Here is an 18,785-nt window from a genome sequence, read left to right as displayed (position 1 = left end):
TGTGTACAATCACTTTACATTTGTGATACAAAAAATAAAATGGGGGGGGGGGAATTGCACACCAACCAACCATACACCTATATACCGCTATTTCATAAAGAATCTCAAAACATCTTATAACTCTTCTTGCAGTAAAATCTCATACACCCAGGTACTTCACTGCAGCTGCCACCCACACTCATTAAAAAAAACACTACCCCATTCCACTACTTTGACTCTATTTTCTCCTGAACCATGCCTATGGCCTGGAAGGATGGGGCACCCCCACTCAACACACCCTGTAACTCTTCAGAAGTCAAATCTCGTTTACCCAAATACTTCTCTGCAGCTGCGACCGCCAACATCTATTTTCTGTGATTTATGTTCCATTTCTGCGATACAGTTGATAACCATTGGTATGAAAGCTAAGAAGCCAACCTTACTGAAGCTCAAAACACTCAATGGCCTCTCCCACTGTACTGACACAAATCTACTACTCACCGGGATCACAGTTGCCAGGTCAAGCAAATATTTCTAGCCCAATGACCACTCAAGACCTGCCCAAAAGGCTTGAAAACTAGCCCAATAAAAAAATTTCACAGCAAGAGAGGAGGCCATATTTTTACATTATCATACATTATCATACATTATCGAGCCAACTAAGAAGGAATATCATAGTAACTTGTAACGACGTTAGAAGCAAAATGTAGGTTTCCTCAAAATAATAATTATTGCAAGATATGACGTGACGTAATAAAGGAATTTGAATATGTGTCAAGAGAAAAGATAATTGCTCTCATTAAACTCACCAGATCATTTGCACAAGGGGGTATGGTATATGGCCAATATACCAAGGGCTGTTCTTAAGCATGACGCAACTCGGAGTGCCTGGATATAGCTGTTAGCCGTGTTGGCCATATACCGCAAACCCCGGGGGTGCCTTATTGCTAATATAAACTGGTTAGCAACGTAATTACAACAGTAAAAAGTAATATTTTGTCATACCCCTGGTATATGGTCTGTTATAAACTGGGTGGTTCGAACCCTGAATGCTGATTGGCTGACAGCCGTCGTATATCAGACCATATACCACGGATATGACAAAACATTTATTTTTACTGCTCTAATTACGTTGGTAACCAGTTTATAATAGTAATAAGGTCCCTCAGGGGTTTGTGAGATATGGCCAATATACTAAGGCTAAGGGCTGTACATAGGCACTTTGCGTTGCATCGTGACTAATAACAGCCCTTAGCCGTGGTATATTGGCCATATACCTCACCCCCTCGGGCATTATTGCTTAAATATACCACGGCAATCAGCATTCAGGGCTCGAACCAGGTTTATAATTGTAAATAAATCCTCTTTGCACATGTGCATAACTGTAGATACACCCGACAGATCTCAATCTATGAGCAAGAAAAACTTGGATGAACTGAATTTTTTTTAATGTTAGGCTATTTTCTGGCAATTTTGCTGTTATTATGTGCCAAATGTTAAGACTACAAATGGCCCATTTGCGAGATTGATGTATCATTCCAATAGGTATAGGCTACAGACTAAAATCTTGGTTTATGATTGTAATTAAGTTTTGCCATGGTTTGCTTTGATAAAAGCAGGTATACTATAGCCCCTGATAGGCAGGCATACATCTCATTTCAGATAGTCTACAGTAGCCTAGACAAGATGTAGGCAAGATGTGAACTGAACGATTTAGCAGCTTGCTTAGTTCAAATTAAAATACTAATTTATTCAACATGAATAGCGAGTTGATGAAGAGGTAAGAAGTGCTTGTGTTTATCAATAGCCTGCTGGAATAGGTTACTGAGAATGGGGTAATAATTTCAATCACTGAATTAAATATTAATAATATGTATATGAACTGAATATACTTGTCAACAACAGCCAGTGTTTACTTTTTAGAATTTGTTTTACCTGTAGCCTAATCTGACAACTGTTACCGTCAATCTGATGCGCTCTATCAACTGATCTGCAATTGCGATAGCTTTGAAAATTTCAAATTTAATTAACTAAACATGTCCATTAGTAATTGCATAGTAACACAATGCTACAACAACAATAAACTGAAGTTATAGGCTATATTTATTAAATTAGTTTGCCAGCTCCAGGTAGGCTACACAAGTGCCACAAATTGATTTGCAATGACTACAGTGATATCGTAATTTCAACATATCTATTGTATCAAATGGTAGCCTACAAGGACATACACATTAAGGCTACTTGATGGCCAACAGAGGGAAATGTATAATTCTTCACATTTAGCCTAATGTCAGTCTCATTGAGGCCTTTTCCCCATAAAAAGAACCACGCGAGGGAGTACCATAACTTCAAATTTCCATTCGGGCAGCCCCCGAGACCGAATAACTGAACATGCATAAAGCACTTCGCTTGATACCGTTTTCTTTGAAATTAAGCAGTCGACATTAGAATGCAGTTTAAACCACCTCCGAGCGAATTTATGTAATGCGCTCTAGTGCGCCCAACGTCTTTTTCCAGTGCTTTGTCTCCATTATTTCTTGATGTGCATCAGTTCTAGTGTATTCATGTTTTATAGAAGATGGGTTGGAAATAGGTGTCTCCATAATGACAATATACCCTACCTACAACTGGTAAAAAGTTATATATATATATAATATATATATATAGATAGATATTTAAGATAAATGGCATGGCGGCCGGGGTGCAATTTAGAAGTAGCCCAAAAACCCGCGACAAATACATTTTCACCCGCTACATCGTTTTCAAAGTAGCCCAAACGCAGGTAAACCGCGAACAAGGAAACACTGACTGGGATCATCTCAGGGTTCTTCACCCACTTCCGGGTTCGGAAGTCATGTGACTCACTTATAATTGACTGTTCATCTCTGTGGCGGTGTGATAAAAAGCTTAAGATGATGTCTTATGTCAACTTAAACTGTGTTGAATATATACAATTCCAGTTATGTTGATGCAAACCAGATTCAAAGCCATGGTACAAACTTACATGGATGACATAACTCGTCATATAACATTTTATTTTATATAGCCTTACATTGAAATTAGACTTTGACACATCATACATGGTTTTTATTTTGAAATTGAGCACCACAATATTGTATGGAGGAAGTTCTTCTTGCTTTCATCACAATTTTTTCAGCAAAATGTTTCACCTAAGAATGAGCAGATGAGATGATGTACACCAGGGGCCTGTTGCACAAAACTAGGATAAGGGATTAAGCCAGGATATCTTGGTGATCCTGGCTCAATTGATCCGTAATCCGGTTGCACTAAAGATGGATAGGGGGCAGGAGGATATGTTATGGTATAAATTACCATGGAGATGTATTCTGTGGAGCTAGCCTGCTCCAGACCAGGCTAAATTCCAGGATCTATTTAATCTCATCCCTAATGTCAGTCAGCAGTCACCACAAATGGAAACCAATAGTTATTTCACTGCTCACTATACATTGTTATCACATATAACTAGACCCACTGTTATTATTTAAACGTTTGTGATCATTAATTTCAATGATTTTGGATAAAAAATGATTTTTAGATGATGTTGCTATCATTAGATAATTTACAGTTTCCCATAGACTATAAGGCTATATATAAAATGATAGAATATTAGGGCCACAGAGGGGAAAAAAACACAAGTCATAATATTGTAACCAGTTGTTTTAAAGGAGGACAGTTGTTAAAATGACAGATGTGGGGCATTTCGTGAAATTGTACTTCAGTATGGTTTCATAAACAAAGACATGCTGATGTGCCAGAATATTAAGTATCACATTGTCATAAGTATCAAAACTGTAAAAACAATATGTAGCTTTTCTGCAGAAAGAACCAGCCTCATAAATTTATGACTTTATCCTTTTTCTTCAGTGTGGCCCTAGTACTCTGTCATATAAACAAATACACATTCCATATGAATATAAAAACACAATGTGTAACATTATGTTCCTTTATTGAATAAGGACAAAACAAAGCAGGTAAACCATCAGCTCCTTTCGAAACTGAAGTCACAGTGACTCTACAAGATGGAAAGCACAGAATCCAAGCATATTATACAAAATGATACATACACATTCAAAGGTCTGTATATAACACACCCTGCATGTCTGCACACTAAAATAAATGCAGGACAAATCCATACACATCAACTGAACAGACAAATGAATGGATGCAGTAGCCTCCCTGCAGCCTTGTATTACACACAGTATACCGCACAAACATCATAAGAGGCCAAATTCGTCAAAAAACGAACCCAAAAAAACCCAAATTCCTCTGCCACCGCAGGACATATTTAACCAAAATTGAAAGCACACATACTAACTAAAATAATTCAACACATATTGGTCCCTCAGCAGCCGACCACTGTCGTCATCAGGGAAGATTGCCGGATTGTCCCAGTCCATGGCTGGTGGCACTCTGGGGGCCCTCTCCTTCCTCAGGCAGGCCACATTGTGGAGGACAGCACAAGCCACAGTAATATCACATGCCCTAACAGGGCTGACCCTTAATTTGTGAAGGCAGTGAAAGCGTGCCTTCAGGAGGCCAAAGGTCATTTCAACTCTGGCCCTGGTCCTGGCATGGGCATGGTTGTAGGCCTGCTGTGCTTCCTGGGGGTCTGTGAAAGGTGTCAGGAGAAAAGGCTGGCAGCCATACCCCCTGTCTCCCAGCAACACACCAGAGAATTCACCTGTCAACACAAAATCTCATCATTACTACCTCATAAACACAGTGATATTCTTGACACAGCCATGATGGTTATAAATAGGGGTTGTGTGGCTTACCTTGTGATAGGCACTGATAGATTTCAGAGGCCCGAAAGATTCTGGAGTCATGGACTGAGCCAGGCCATTTTGCCACAACATTGCTGATCACACAGTCAGCATTGCAGACCATCTGAAATCATAAGATGAGGAATATTACACCAATCAATGCACATCACTGGCAATGCAGAGTGTTCGTCAATGGACAATATCAAAAAGTTATGTTCACCTGAACATTAATGCTGTGAAAGGATTTCCTATTCACAAAATCGGCCTCATGGGCACCTGAGGGGGCTTGTATCCTTATGTGTGTGCAGTCCACTGCACCAATGACATTGGGGAAACCTGTCACACAAAGTAATGAGTATCCTACTATGTGTTAACAGTTGTCCTGTAATTTGTAGATCCTCTTACCTGCAATCCTATAGAACTCCTCTTTGATGTCACAGAGTCTTCTGTGGCCAGGGAAGGAGATGAAGACATCTGCTAATGCTTTGATAGCCAGACACACACTCCTTATTGTGCGGCAAATTGTGGCCTTGTTCAGCTGTTCTGCATCCCCCACTGAGTACAGGAAGGCTCCACTAGCAAAAAAGCGCAAGGCCACACAAACCATTTGCTCCACACTCAGTGCATGGCTCCGTGCAGTGCGGTGCTTAATCCTGGGACCCAGTAGTCTGCATAGATACCTGATGCCATCTGCAGAAAACCTGTATCTTTCATATAGATGGTCATCAGGGAAGGCCAGTGGGTCCAACCGGTCCCTGAAGACCCTTTCTCGCCTGAAGGCTCTCCTCAGCACAAGTGCTTCTTCATCCACCACATCTCGCACGAATGGGCATGCCATTGTCAGAGCAGAAAGGAACACACAATTTTGGGCCTTCATATAGGCTAGTGGCCACACCTGGTGCTGGGGGGGTGGGCAAAAGAGGGCGATGCCTTATAACGATGACTTGGTTGTACTGATTGCTGGGAAAATAAAAAAAACCTTAGAAAGATGCCACCGTCCTGTGTGCTCACAATAAGAGCTCATATGTCATGGCTCACTTGACTTTACGAGAATATACCTAATTTTTATTTTGAGCTGTGTCATCTTCTTGGAGCTGGGGGAGGAAAGAAAAATAATGATTAATACATTTGTGTTACAGTTAGCATACAGTGTACATTGAAGGCATATCTCACCTCCCTCTCAAGTTTTTTTATTTCAAGGTCCAGTTTCCTAATTGTCCTCTTTTTTATTTCGGACTCCAGTGCAAGATTTTCCATCTTTTTCTTCTTGTACTGAATGTCTATGTCTGCCAGTTCTATTTGGCGCCGGAGGTGGTTGCCATACAACTTTCTGATAGCTTATGAGCTCTGTGAACACAATACAATTAGCGCAGCTGGAATTTGGCAGGATGTGGTGTCCTTTTATTAATACGCACTATGTTGCCAGGCTGGTTTTCCCACTGTATAGCATCTGGGTCCTGTAAAAGAAATTAGATTTTTTGATTTTGATGAGGACTCCTCACCATTGTAGAGTAAATAGTACTTTCACAGTCTTAACATGATACCTCATGCCTTCTGGAATCCAGAGAGATGGTCTCCTCCTCATCATCGTCTCCATCATGTGCTGTTGCTGCTGCACTGGGGCCTTCACCCTATCACATTTAATCGGATTCATATTGAAGCTAGTAGACAAGACATGCCAGGCCTACAGTATGCCTTTGATGGAGTACTCACTGGATCAGCATCGTCTGGTGCTTGTGCTGGTGGCTCTAACAGGAACACAGTGCTGCCAGACACTGCAAGGCAATAGGTAAACCAAAGTCAGACAGTCCAAATTGATTCAATATGAATGTGGTTGTATCCCATGTAGAGATGGAAGGACATACCTTGAATGAAGCGGGTGGCATCTTGGGAGGAACCTATGCTCGTCTCTTTCCCCCCAGGGATCCCCTCTAAGACGGGCCTGCCTTTATTTAGCTCCAAGGCCATGTCCTCTGCTGGGGTAAGGTCAGCCTTTGGTGACCCACCACCCGTGCCTTGTCTGTGGGTATTCTTTTTCACTGCTAAAACAGTACAGACAATGTGTGAGCAGGCACCTTCTGGGTACAATATATGCTTGTGCTTTGTTAAATATTAGTCAGGGACCATACCATTCTGCAGAATGTTCTTGTATTTGATTTTGACCTGCTGCCATGTCCGTTTTGGCCCGTTCATGTTTAATCTACACACACACACACACACATTTAATGGAGTCACACTGCAAAAAATTACTTGGTATTTTTGTCTTGTTTTCAGTAAAAATATCAAAAAATTTATCATAGCTTTATACAGTGTGATGGAGTTACTTTACACAATTTCACTCATATCTGCAGTGCATTTCAATTAAAAATTTAACCGTTTCATAATTACAGTACAACTGCATTTTTGGAGATGTGAATTAAATATTTGAATTGTAATTGTGATGTTTCAGCGGAGCGGTGAGTGTGTAATTGTGCACTACTTACGCATTCAGGCGGTCTGCAATACTTTGCCACGCTTTTTCTCTTTGCTTTATCACTGTGGCGGTGTTGCCTTTCTTCTTAATTATATCTTTTACCTCCTCGTATGCCTCCATGAGGATTTGTGCTTCCGACGGGGAAAAGTACGCGGCTCTAGTTGCCATGGTAAATCAGTTAATCTGTGATCTGTGGCGGGGTCTATTTGAGTGAGCCGTGAGCGCGCACCTATCCAGGATTGGTTTCACCTGGCTTAATGAATCCGTGTCTGCTCATCCTGGCTTGGTCTTTGTGCAACCAATTAAGCCTGGACGCACATGTTTTGGCTTCATTGAGCTCAGCTGAGTCATTTATCCCGGATGTCTTAATTCTACTTTTGTGCAACAGGCCCCAGGTGTGTCAAACTCATTCCATGGAGGGCCTAGTGTCTGCAGGTTTTTGTTTTTTCCTTTCAATTAAGCCCTAGACAACCAGGTGTGGGGAGTTCCTTACTAATCAGTGACCTTAATTCATCAATGAAGTACAAGGGGGGAGCTAAAACCCACAGCCACTCGGCCCCCAAGGAGATTGACACCTGTGATGTTTTGCGAGACACCAGATTGTTTTCAACAGCAATTTCAGAAACCTGTGCAGACACGCTTATGATAACCTTATCAATCACTTACAACAGTCTGGGCCTTTTGATCATACTCCTATTTCCTGTATATTAGAAACCTTTCATTTTGACAAAGAGACCGTTAAAACCCAGAGCAATGACACACCACCCTATGTCATTCTTTGTGCCCTTTTGAACTTTAATGTTCTATTTTCTACGGATCACAAGGTTATGTATGATCAAGGTTATGTGTGAAATGTAAATGATTGGATAGTTTAGCAAATACATATATAACAATATTTATTTATTTATGTACAACATTCAAATGACTTCCCATATAAACTGACATTAGAAAAGCAGGGCACACAATTATCTTTGCCAGTAATTGGGTGTTGCTTCATGTTAGGATAATGAGAAATGGCTGAAGACTACCGAGTGAGCGATTTCCCTGACGCTTGCCTAATGATGGTCTCTAAACACAAAATGATGTAGACAGCTGTTACTTAAAGGGGTACAAATGCTTGTCTCTTTAGTGGAACCCTGTAAGGTATGCCCATTGTACCTTTAGTTATAGGTACATAATTGTACCCTCGCAGTTCATACCATTAAGAGCCAATAGTATACTTTAGGGCAGTGGTTCTCAACTTGGGGTACTAAAATGCAGATGAGAGGGTACTTCAGGAGTACTCCAGCCAGAGTAAAATGCATTTGGTGGTACAGTAACCAAAAAAGTTTGGGAACCACTGCCTCAGGGGATGAAACATGGTTGTTGCATTCAATGGCTTTCAGTCCTGTAGCCTTCACCAAGTGCCTAAGTTAATATTTTATCATAGAAATTAAACTTTTTATGACAATACATTACATATATCATAAATCCATACTTTGACAGTCTACTTTTATCCCAACACAGTGGTCTGAAATCAGTAAGTTACATTATGCTGGCTTGCAAAGTGATATTCATTCCTGTTTGAAGTGAGGAAATCCCAAAATGTGAACTTTTAATCACCCATAACCTGCATTTAGCATGACTGCCACAGTAGGAATATTTTTAAATGAGACTACCTAAACCATTTAAACAGGAACAACTATCTTAGTAACAGGTGCAATAATTACTAATAGATTAGGTTAGTAATTTAAAAATAATGTTTTTTGTCTTTGTGTAACATAAGATCAATCTATCAATCAATGTACATGCAAAAACACACAATGTGCATCTAAAAACAAACATGTTGAAAAACAAAAAAAACAACTAGCAATACAGCATGCTGGGAAATATGCTAATGAAGGGTGTGGTTTTGCACCCTAACCATACCCTTTTTTCTGAGAGTGTAAGACAAAGGGTAAGACAAATAAAATAAACAAAGAGACCACAACATATTTCTAAAGAGTCTCTGTGCTTAAAAGGGGCCTTGATCAGAACAGTGATACATGTTATTCCACCATGTTGTCTGGGATAGGATGAACAACCCATTAGAACAAGAAAATGGTTTCAGTCACATATAAAGCATTTGAGGATGCTGACTGGCCACTGATTGCTATTGGAGAAAAAACATTTGTAGTGCCCTCTGAACAAGCAGAGATAGGCCCCAGTTGCTTTGACAGAGTCCCCTGAATTGTGTCTATGACGATGGGCCCATCACGTCAAAACCATTAAGACTGAGACTGGGTGACATGACGATGTATCGATCCCGTAGTGATGGATGGTCGAGTAAGATATAAAAGTGAAGTTCCCAGTCAAGGTAAAGTACTGCAGTCCAGAGCCACCTAAGCTATTGTCATCATGCTGTCCTTAGCACTGTTCTACATTTTAGCTGTTATTTGCACTGCTCTACCACTGTATCCAGACACAAGCTTGGAACCCCAAGAAGGTAGGCAAGAGAATCTGTGGTGTCTTTGAATTCTTTTGATCTGACCATGTCTATGATGTTCTATTTTAGGACATGTCTAGCTGAACCTTCCTTATGAGACATACTGTAAGATGTCTCATCTTTTCTTGGTGTCATTTATAGTGTTTATATTTCTGGTATTCATTCTTAGATCCCTATGCATAATGTTGTGAGGGCAATGTTGAACTCTGAAAGTCTCAGTTCATTATCGACAACCATGTCAAAAGTTTGGACACAGTTACTCATTCAAGGGTTTTTCTTTATTTTTAGATCAAAACTATGAAATAACACATCTAGAATCATGTAGTAACCAAAAAATCAAAATATATTTTCTATTTGAGATTCTTCAAAGTAGCCACCTTTTGCCTTGATGACAGCTTTGCACACTCTTGGCATTCTCTCAACCAGCTTCTTCAAGAATGCTTTTCCAACAGTCTTGAAGGAGTTCCCACATATGCTGAACACTTGTTAGCTGCTTTTCTCAATTCAAATCAAATTTTATTTGTCACATACACATGGTTAGCAGATGTTAATGCGAGTGTAGCGAAATGCTTGTGCTTCTAGTTCCGACAATGCAGTAATAACCAACAAGTAATCTAACCTAACAATTCCACAACTACTACCTTATACACACAAGTGTAAAGGGATAAAGAATATGTACATAAAGATAAATGAATACGGTATAGGCAAGATGCAGCAATTCGACCATGAAGGCCTGATTCATGCAGTCTCCTCTGAACAGTTGATGTTGAGATGTGTCTGTTACTTGAACTCTGTGAAGCATTTATTTGGCCTGCAATCTGAGGTGCAGTTGATTGCCGATTTCTGAGGCTGGTAACTCTAATGAACTTATCCTCTGCAGCAGAGGTGACTCCGGGTCTTCCTTTCCTGTGGTGGTCCTCATGAGAGCAAGTTTCATCATAGCACTTGATGGTTTTTGCGACTGCACTTGAATAAACTTTCAAAGTTCTTGAAATTTTCTGGATTGACTGACCTTCATGTCTTAAAGTAATGATGGACTGTTGTTTCTCTTTGCTTATTTGAGCTGTTCTTGCCATAATATGGACTTGGTCTTTTACCAAATAGGGCTATCTTCTGTATACCTCCCCTACCTTGTAACAACACAACTGATTGGCTCAAACACATTAAGAAGGAAAGACATTCCACAAATTAACTTTTAACAAGGCACACCTGTTAATTGAAATGCATTCCAGGTGACTACCTCATGAAGCTGGTTGAGAGAATGCCAAGAGTGTGCAAAGCTGTCATCAAGGCTGTCACGCACTGACCGTAGATTGCTTTGTATGTTTCTATTTTTAGTTTGGTCAGGGTGTGATGTGGGTGGGTATTCTATGTTGTAGGTCTAGGTTTTCTGTTTCTATGTGTTTGGCCTGGTATGGTTCTCAATCAGAGGCAGCTGTCTATCGTTATCTCTGATTGAGAGCCATACTTAGGTAGCCTGTTTTCCCACTTGTGTTTGTGGGTGGTTATTTTCTGGTTAGTGTTTGTTGCCCCTGTCAGAACTGTTCGTTGGTCGTTTTTTTGTTTGTGTAGTCATTTTTGATTAAAAGTATTATGGATACGTACCACGCTGCACTTTGGTCCTCCTCTCCTTCTCCCGACGACTTTCGTTACAAAGGCAAAGGGTGGCTATAAGAAGACTTTCAAATATAAAATATATTTTGATTTGTTTAACACTTTTTTGTTTACTACATGATTTCATGTGTGTTATTTCATAGTTTTGATGTCTTCACTATTATTCTACAATAAAGAAAAACCCTTGAATGAGTAGGTGTTCTAAAACTTTTGACCGGTAGTATAGGTCTAACACATCAGTCGGAATTGCAATACAAGATATATATAAAATGGCCGTGTCTCTTCACAGTCTCTTTGTGCAGTAAGGTGTCCTTTTATCTGTTTTTTTAAACTGGTTATTTTGCTAGCTTGAGTTACCTGGGGTGTCAGAGTTCCATGTAATCATGGCTCTATTTAATATTGTGCATTTCCCAGCCTCTGTTCTGGAACTTGGGACTGTGAAGAGACCTCTGGTTACATGTCTTGTGTTGTACCGATGACTGACCGAACTGTGTGCCAACTGCTTGAACAGACAGCTCGGTACCTTCAACACATCAATACCTCTCACAAAGACCAATAGTGATGCAGTCAATCTCTCCTCAACTTTGAGCCAGGAGGGACTGACATGCATGTTACTGACACTTTCCTTCTCTGTTCATCTAAGTGCGATATGTTCTGGACCAACTGCAATTGTCCTATGTCTTTCTTTGCAGCACATGACCACACAGCTGGGCATTAGTCCAGTCTGGTCGACACGGATGTCAAGAAGGCAGAGCAATGCCCAATCATGGACAAACCTTTTCCCATTTTAGCAACCATTGAGTGTTTTGACAATGAAAGCTTGCTATCTAGGGTTACACACAGCAGTTTAGTCTCCTCAACTTGCTCAATAGCCACATTATTCAATAATAGATCTAAACGAGGTTTAGCGTTGAGCGAGTGATTTGTCCCAAAAATTATGCTTTTAGTTTTTGAGATATTTAGCACCAGCCTATTGCAAGTTACCCATTCTAAAACTGACTGGAGCTCTATGTTAAGTGTCTCATTTATTTTACGGTTGCAGCCGATGTGCATACTGTTGAGTCGTCAGCATACATAGACACACAGCCTTTATTCAAGGTCAGTGGAAGGTCATTTGTAAAAACAGAAAACAATAATAGCCCTAGCCGGCTGCCCTGCGGTACACCACACTCAATTGAATTTGCATGAGAGGCTTCCATTAACAAAAAGCTAGTCACCCATATAACGTGATGAGGTCTATCTTTACTGGGTTTATTTTCTCAATTTTCCTTCAGGAGCTAAAGATTCTGTGCAGAAGGATACATTTGTCAACATGGTAAGTGTGCTAGACATTTCTATTGACTGTGTGATACAAAATAACCCTCTGGTGAACCTGTTCTATTCTATTAGATTCTATATGGATCAATGTGTAATAAAATATATTCTGTGTGTTTTTTTAGGTTGATGATCTGAAGGTGGTGGTGTTGAAGCTCGCTGCAGCCGACAAGCTTCGCTCTCAGGGCTTCCTTCGATCTGAGCAGACCTTGCCGAAAACTAACAAGAGAGGTGAGTAAAAACAACGTTATCCTGGACCGACTCTGACCGACTCTGTCGCAACACCTTTCCTTATGTGTTCCTTATGCTCATAGTAAGAGCAGGTGTTTGCTGAGGACAATTGAAAGCACAGTATCACGTCAACAACTTAAGAAAATACCATATATATGCTGGCATATTTACAATGGAATAAAGTGTTTGGTAAGGATGTTTAACTAAGGACTGTCTCGTCGAAGGTGAGATGGAGTAACTACCCATTGGGCACACACTGGTTGAAGCAATGTTGTTTATTGAACTAACGTGGAATAGACGTTGAAATAACGTCTGTGCCCGGTGGGTATAGCCTGGCAGGATACAAACAGTAGATGATGTAACATGATAGGACTCATGAAGGCAGAATTGATGCACAGAATCTTGACATGTGTCTATCTTTGTCGCTTTCTTCCCTGGATAGCATGCTTCTGGAAATACTGTGTGACAAACTAGAAGCTGTGCGGTGAAGGAGAATAAGAGACGTTTCGACGATGCCTGGACAATAACACCTTATCTTGCCACCCTCGCCCCAAGCTGTGTCCCTTATTACATATTAAACGTACATCCCCAACACAATGTTTATACTTATAACCCTAGACTAAATTATTTATGAAAATATATTTTTTAATCCGGTTGAAAAGGGCCTTGCGTTGAGACTGGCTGACAATAAAATGAAATATATCGTGTGGATTGAACGGAACAACTTTGTTTTTGAGAGACCAACACTGTGTAAGATTGCATATCAATTTCTATACAAATACACAACGTACATGCCTCGAACCAATGCTTGGAAGCAGAATGAAGTCAACAACATTAAACACTAAAATTAGACGTCAACTATATTTCAGTTGACTAATTTAGAAATGCACAGTAAATACACATTTTGTGTAATCATACCACATAAATCACTGACTGCATATACTGTATATGGGATGCTTTGAAATGATCAGCAAACACACTCACACACACACACACACACACACACACACACACACACACACACACACACACACACACACACACACACACACACACACACACACACACACACACACACACACACACACACACACACACACACACACACACACACACACACTTATTTACATGCTAATTGACTGTAGTCTTGTTGGTGAGAGCTTAATATTCTGAGTGGTAATGGTAACCATCAACAATAGGTTTTGTATCACTAGTTTCAATCACACATAAACATAATTAGAATACACTCATATATTCTTATAGTATGGGTGTACAGGTCATAAACAACATGTAAGAAATATATATTTACACTATGGACAAAGAAACTCACTAAATTAGATAAACAGTCAAATTGTACACTTGGCCTATTTAGTGTGGCATATAATGAAATTTGCCAGTATAATTACATGAAATAAATAGTCTGTACTTGTCTTCATACATAGACCTTAGTTACTGTAGCAGCCTACTATTACACACTCTGTAAAACATATGGCATTGTCGTTCATCTTGTGCATGCCCTATAGTGCTAAATTAACATAATGCACATTAAGCAGGAGGGGGTCTCTTTGTGAACTTTGATTTCTAGAATGCCTATCTGCATCCTCATGCAGGAATTTATAAATGTTGATTTTTAAACAGTTGACATGAGATATTTCAATAATGATTGCTGGCCCCTCCCAAAATTCCTTCATGTTTTATGAATGGGTTACCATTTCCATGGTAACAATAAAAGAGGAAATGTTGTGTAATAGTTGTGTAATGGTTGTGTAATTGTTGGCTAAAGATTGGTTATAGGTTTACAGCCTCTTATTGGCTACGTCCAGGTAAGCCTTCTCGATCTCAATGTTGGCAGGGCAGGTCTGACTGAACTCCTCCCTCTCGTAGGCATTGTTCAGGTACCTCCATACACCAGTGAACTGGACCGGGATGTCAAAGTCACAGTACTTCTTGGCAGCAATCTATCAAATAAAACCAAACCAAATAAAACCAAACCAAAACAGTTGAATTGTGAGACACTATAAACAATAATAGTCATATTACACTATTAAAGTAATGGAGAATATGTGCGGAGAATGTTCCCAATGGTTCAAAATGGAGTTATACTTCGCCTAGGATTTTTAAAAGTTTATTTAAATTGAACCTTTATTTAACTAAGCAAGTCAGTTAAGAACAAATTCTTATTTACAATGACTGCCTACCAGGGAACAGTGAGTTAACTGCCTTGTTCAGATTTTTACACTGTCAGCTCGGAGATTCGATCTAGCAACCTTTCAGTTACTGGCCCAACGCTCTAACCACTAGGCTACCTGCCACCCCAAAATTATTAGAAAGTAAGGATTAGAAAGTAAGGATGGGCCCTGTCATTGCATATGTTGTGTACTATAGTCATAAGATATGCCTAATACCAGAAAATAATCAAATTAATATTTCAAACCGTTTATGTCATATGCCTATTTGTCTCACCTTGATGACATGCAGCTTGGGCAGCAGGTTGCAGTCTGCCAGGGTGAGATGGTTGCCATCCAGGAACTTCCTCTTGGAGACAAGGATGTTTTCTCTGGAGTTTTGGTTAATCTCTTCAGGGACGGGGGAGGTCAGGTAGAGATCCAGACGCTTGAACTCCCGCAGCAGCGCCTTCTCATGGACTATGAATTTCGAGAGACACAGGCATATATGTCAGACAGGTCTGGAGCTTTGGAGATATTCCTTATGGATAAAATTCCTTATGGCCCTAAAATTCACATCAAACCAGCATTTCATTAAGGCATACGCCATTGCCAGTGTGCTTTAATAACTGAATCATGGGCATTGTTGGAATTCCATTAGTATATTTAATTGTCATATTTTCCATTGCCTCATAAGACATGGTCTAATCTAAAACATGAATGTGGACTGACTGAAACTTTACTTACAAGTACTGTTGGCTGGGCTATTCTTGATGAAAGCAGAAAACTTGGCGAAAATGTCAGCGCCCACGTCAAAGGACTCTTTGCTGAGTGGGCTAAGGTGTGGATACCTGAAGGGAGTGGGACGAGAGGAGTATGAGTTTGTTTGAAGAAGGTTAGTGCCATTCACTTTTTCTTTAATATAATAATACTTTACCTGGGAGGGGCCAATGTCTGTTCCAGAAACTCCTCGATCTTGATAAAGTCCGTCTTGAGGGTGCCGTTGTACAGGAGGAACGGAGGGTTGGTCCCAGGTGCCAAATCCTTCAGCTCTGCTGGTTTTCTAGAGTGTACCAGGGCAGGGTTGGGTGGAGAGGTGGGCAAAGGGCAGGAAAAAAGAAAGGGAGTAGACATGGTCATATATGGGTTCATTCCAGCTTTATATCAATAGATACCATGCTTAATCATTCATTGACACAGTCACAACGAACACAAAGGTTATCAAGCCATGATTCTAGCAATCTATGATTCAGTAAGTAAAACACTCTGGCATGGGAGTGGCTACTCAATCACTCAATTATCAGCATCCTTTCAACGTTTCCTGATCCTATTTGCTCACTGGTAATGGGCCTGAGAAATTCACACAAGAAAGGGGATAGATTAAGAAAAGGTGTTTGTTCAATTCTACACAGAGCTCTTTCTCCTTTCTGCAAATGTTTTAGCCTTTCAAGCCGCGCCCTCTATCACCTCTCTGTATCACACCCCATTAAACAGTTTGGTTTCTGAAAAACATCCTTGTTCTTGCTGAACTCTGTATAGAGCCCTGTGTGAGGGGACCTTTAAACAGATGAACATGAATTGGAAGGGCGGGAGGCCAGGGAGGCGGGGGCTTACTTCCTCATGTCGACGGTTGTCACGGTGAACTTGACTCCTTTTAGCCACAGGACCATGAAGAGCCTCTGGCAGAAGGGGCAGTTGCCCATGTTCTCTCCATCGTGGCCAGCCTGAAAGACAAGCAGCATTATTTTTTGAGTTTAGGTTTAGTTATAGCCTGTTGCCAAATCTGTTTGTGCTGTCTTGCCAACTCCTAGGGTCATTGTCACACCAAACAATGACCATAGTAGTTGGCAAAACAATATTAACACATCTGGGACGAGGCTAGTTTAGTGGTAGTTTATTTCACAGACAGTAATATACGATAACTCCTCAAACACAGAAGACTCATGGTCACACATAAGATAGGGAGCCCTATTCAAATTCCAATGGTTGATGTTGACATTGTCCATGTTATCCACAACAGTAAGTCCTGATCTCCTGCCTTATCATGCAATTCATATTAATCTCATGACCAAAGACACAAATACACACACTTGTAGTGTTGGGACTGGCTGGGTTATTTTAGGAACTGCTACTTGAGAGGAAAAGCAGGCATTGAGTTGGAGATGAAGCTTACAGAAATTGACATGGGCTCTCCTCAGTGCCCACCTATTGCACAGAGTCTGATAGGGTAGTGTGTGTGTGTGTGTGTGTGTGTGTGTGTGCATGTGCTTCAAATATGTACCATTATGTACTGTACGTAGATACAGTCCATATCTACTTATTTGCAGTCTTATTTCAGTTTTGAGAATGTGCATATGTGTGTTAGAGGATGTGTGTGTGTCAGTGTGTGTGTGTGTGTGTGTGTGTGTGTGTGCCTGCCTCAGCGGGGGGCCAGGCGTTCCTAGTGTGCTGCCTGCTCCTCCAGGGCATGTGGTGATAAGGTGGCCTCCAGTGTCTGGTGTCATTACACAGTGATAAAGGCCACCCTCACTCTCACTGACCCACACACACACCCACCCACACCCACACCCACACCCACACACACACACACACACCCACACACACACACACACACACACACACACACACACACACACACACACACACACACACACACACACACACACACACACACACACACACACACACACACACACACACACACACACACACACACACACACACACTACCCTCTCAGAGTGCTGTTAAGTGAACATGAAATCTTTGTGTTTACCCATCCCGAACACAACACTACAAGCATTGAGCCATTCTGTGAAATAGAGGCTATGGCTGAAGTGGCTGAAGCTTTACATTACATCTTGTACATTTCATTAGCTTTCACATGAAACAATTTTGCGGTATGTTTTTCCTGTATTACAATCATCACACCATTTACATCTTTTCACATATTGTTGAAATTATATTCATAGACTGTATGTTAGAATTAATACAAATTATTATTTTCTTATTCTAAACTAAAGGACGAACACAATACTGACCTTTATGAAGAGTTCAATAGTCGGGTCTTTGTCGGAGTTCTGTCGCTGAGCCATTCTTTTCAAAAGCTGTGCTGTGTTGTGCAAAGTTCAGAAATGCTTCTCCAACAAGTGTCCTCAGGTCTCAGCAAAACAAACCTGTTAACTCTGAAGACTCCAAGTCCACGGAAGTAAAACGTCACTCTTCCCTTGAGTCTTCTATATATCTCCGTGCTCTAGTGTGCTGGTTTATATATGGATCTTAGGAGGCAGTGTAAGACCCTTGTAGCTGGGACGTTTTGTTTTGTGGGCTCCTTGAGGCTATCACTCTGAACACACTTTAAACGTAGGAGGAGGGGGAGGGCCCTGAGGATGGGCGTGGTCCTCTCTCATATAAACACAGTGCCAAGCTCTCTCTATGAGGAGAGCCTAAAATAGGTCCTAGTACTTGTCAGTTAATAATGGTTAATCAAACAATGTAGAAATATAGTTTCACCATGTGACACAAAACCATCATATCCCCCTATAATGCCAACCGTAGCACCATATTGAACACAGTGTTTTCATGATCTGTCACACTAATAACAGTGTACATTTTGAAGTTTTTGTCTCTCCCTATACAAAGCATGTACTGTGTTGGAATACACTGGGAACCAGTAACACCTTATTTGGAAATGTTTTGATAACTGGTACTGTATGTCAACAAAGACAATGTGTTGTGCTCATGAGTTAACTCTCACTAGATTC

The 18,785-nt window shown here is 40.6% G+C and overlaps 2 protein-coding genes and 1 long non-coding RNA gene across 3 annotated transcripts; 1 reads left to right on the top strand and 2 right to left on the bottom strand.

Moving 5' to 3' along the window:
• Positions 1 to 3,910: 3,910 nt before the first annotated feature.
• Positions 3,911 to 7,631, bottom strand: LOC139574499 (uncharacterized). The gene is made up of 10 exons (XM_071399141.1): positions 7,247 to 7,631; positions 6,893 to 6,963; positions 6,629 to 6,805; positions 6,477 to 6,538; positions 6,308 to 6,394; positions 5,937 to 6,220; positions 5,822 to 5,857; positions 5,169 to 5,723; positions 4,776 to 4,887; positions 3,911 to 4,681 (listed from the first exon to the last, which is right to left on the bottom strand). Exons 1-6 carry the CDS (start codon positions 7,402 to 7,404, stop codon positions 6,128 to 6,130), a joined length of 648 nt encoding a protein of 215 aa, XP_071255242.1. The 5' UTR covers positions 7,405 to 7,631; the 3' UTR covers positions 3,911 to 4,681; positions 4,776 to 4,887; positions 5,169 to 5,723; positions 5,822 to 5,857; positions 5,937 to 6,127.
• Positions 7,632 to 9,589: 1,958 nt separating this feature from the next.
• Positions 9,590 to 12,859, top strand: LOC139574498 (uncharacterized). The gene is made up of 3 exons (XR_011674787.1): positions 9,590 to 9,700; positions 12,589 to 12,629; positions 12,754 to 12,859. It is a non-coding gene; the product is annotated as an uncharacterized lncRNA (long non-coding RNA).
• Positions 12,860 to 13,119: 260 nt separating this feature from the next.
• LOC139574497 (chloride intracellular channel protein 2-like) lies at positions 13,120 to 18,425 on the bottom strand. Its single transcript, XM_071399140.1, has 6 exons — positions 18,063 to 18,425; positions 16,639 to 16,748; positions 15,962 to 16,087; positions 15,772 to 15,875; positions 15,323 to 15,504; positions 13,120 to 14,817 (listed from the first exon to the last, which is right to left on the bottom strand). The coding sequence occupies exons 1-6, from the start codon at positions 18,114 to 18,116 to the stop codon at positions 14,656 to 14,658; spliced, it is 738 nt and encodes a 245-aa protein (XP_071255241.1). The 5' UTR covers positions 18,117 to 18,425; the 3' UTR covers positions 13,120 to 14,655.
• Between the last annotated feature and the right edge of the window lie 360 nt (positions 18,426 to 18,785).

The sequence above is a fragment of the Salvelinus alpinus genome, chromosome 4 (genome assembly GCF_045679555.1).
Source record: "Salvelinus alpinus chromosome 4, SLU_Salpinus.1, whole genome shotgun sequence".
NCBI classification, from domain to species: Eukaryota; Metazoa; Chordata; class Actinopteri; order Salmoniformes; family Salmonidae; genus Salvelinus; species Salvelinus alpinus.
This window is presented reverse-complemented; position numbering and strand designations above follow the sequence as displayed.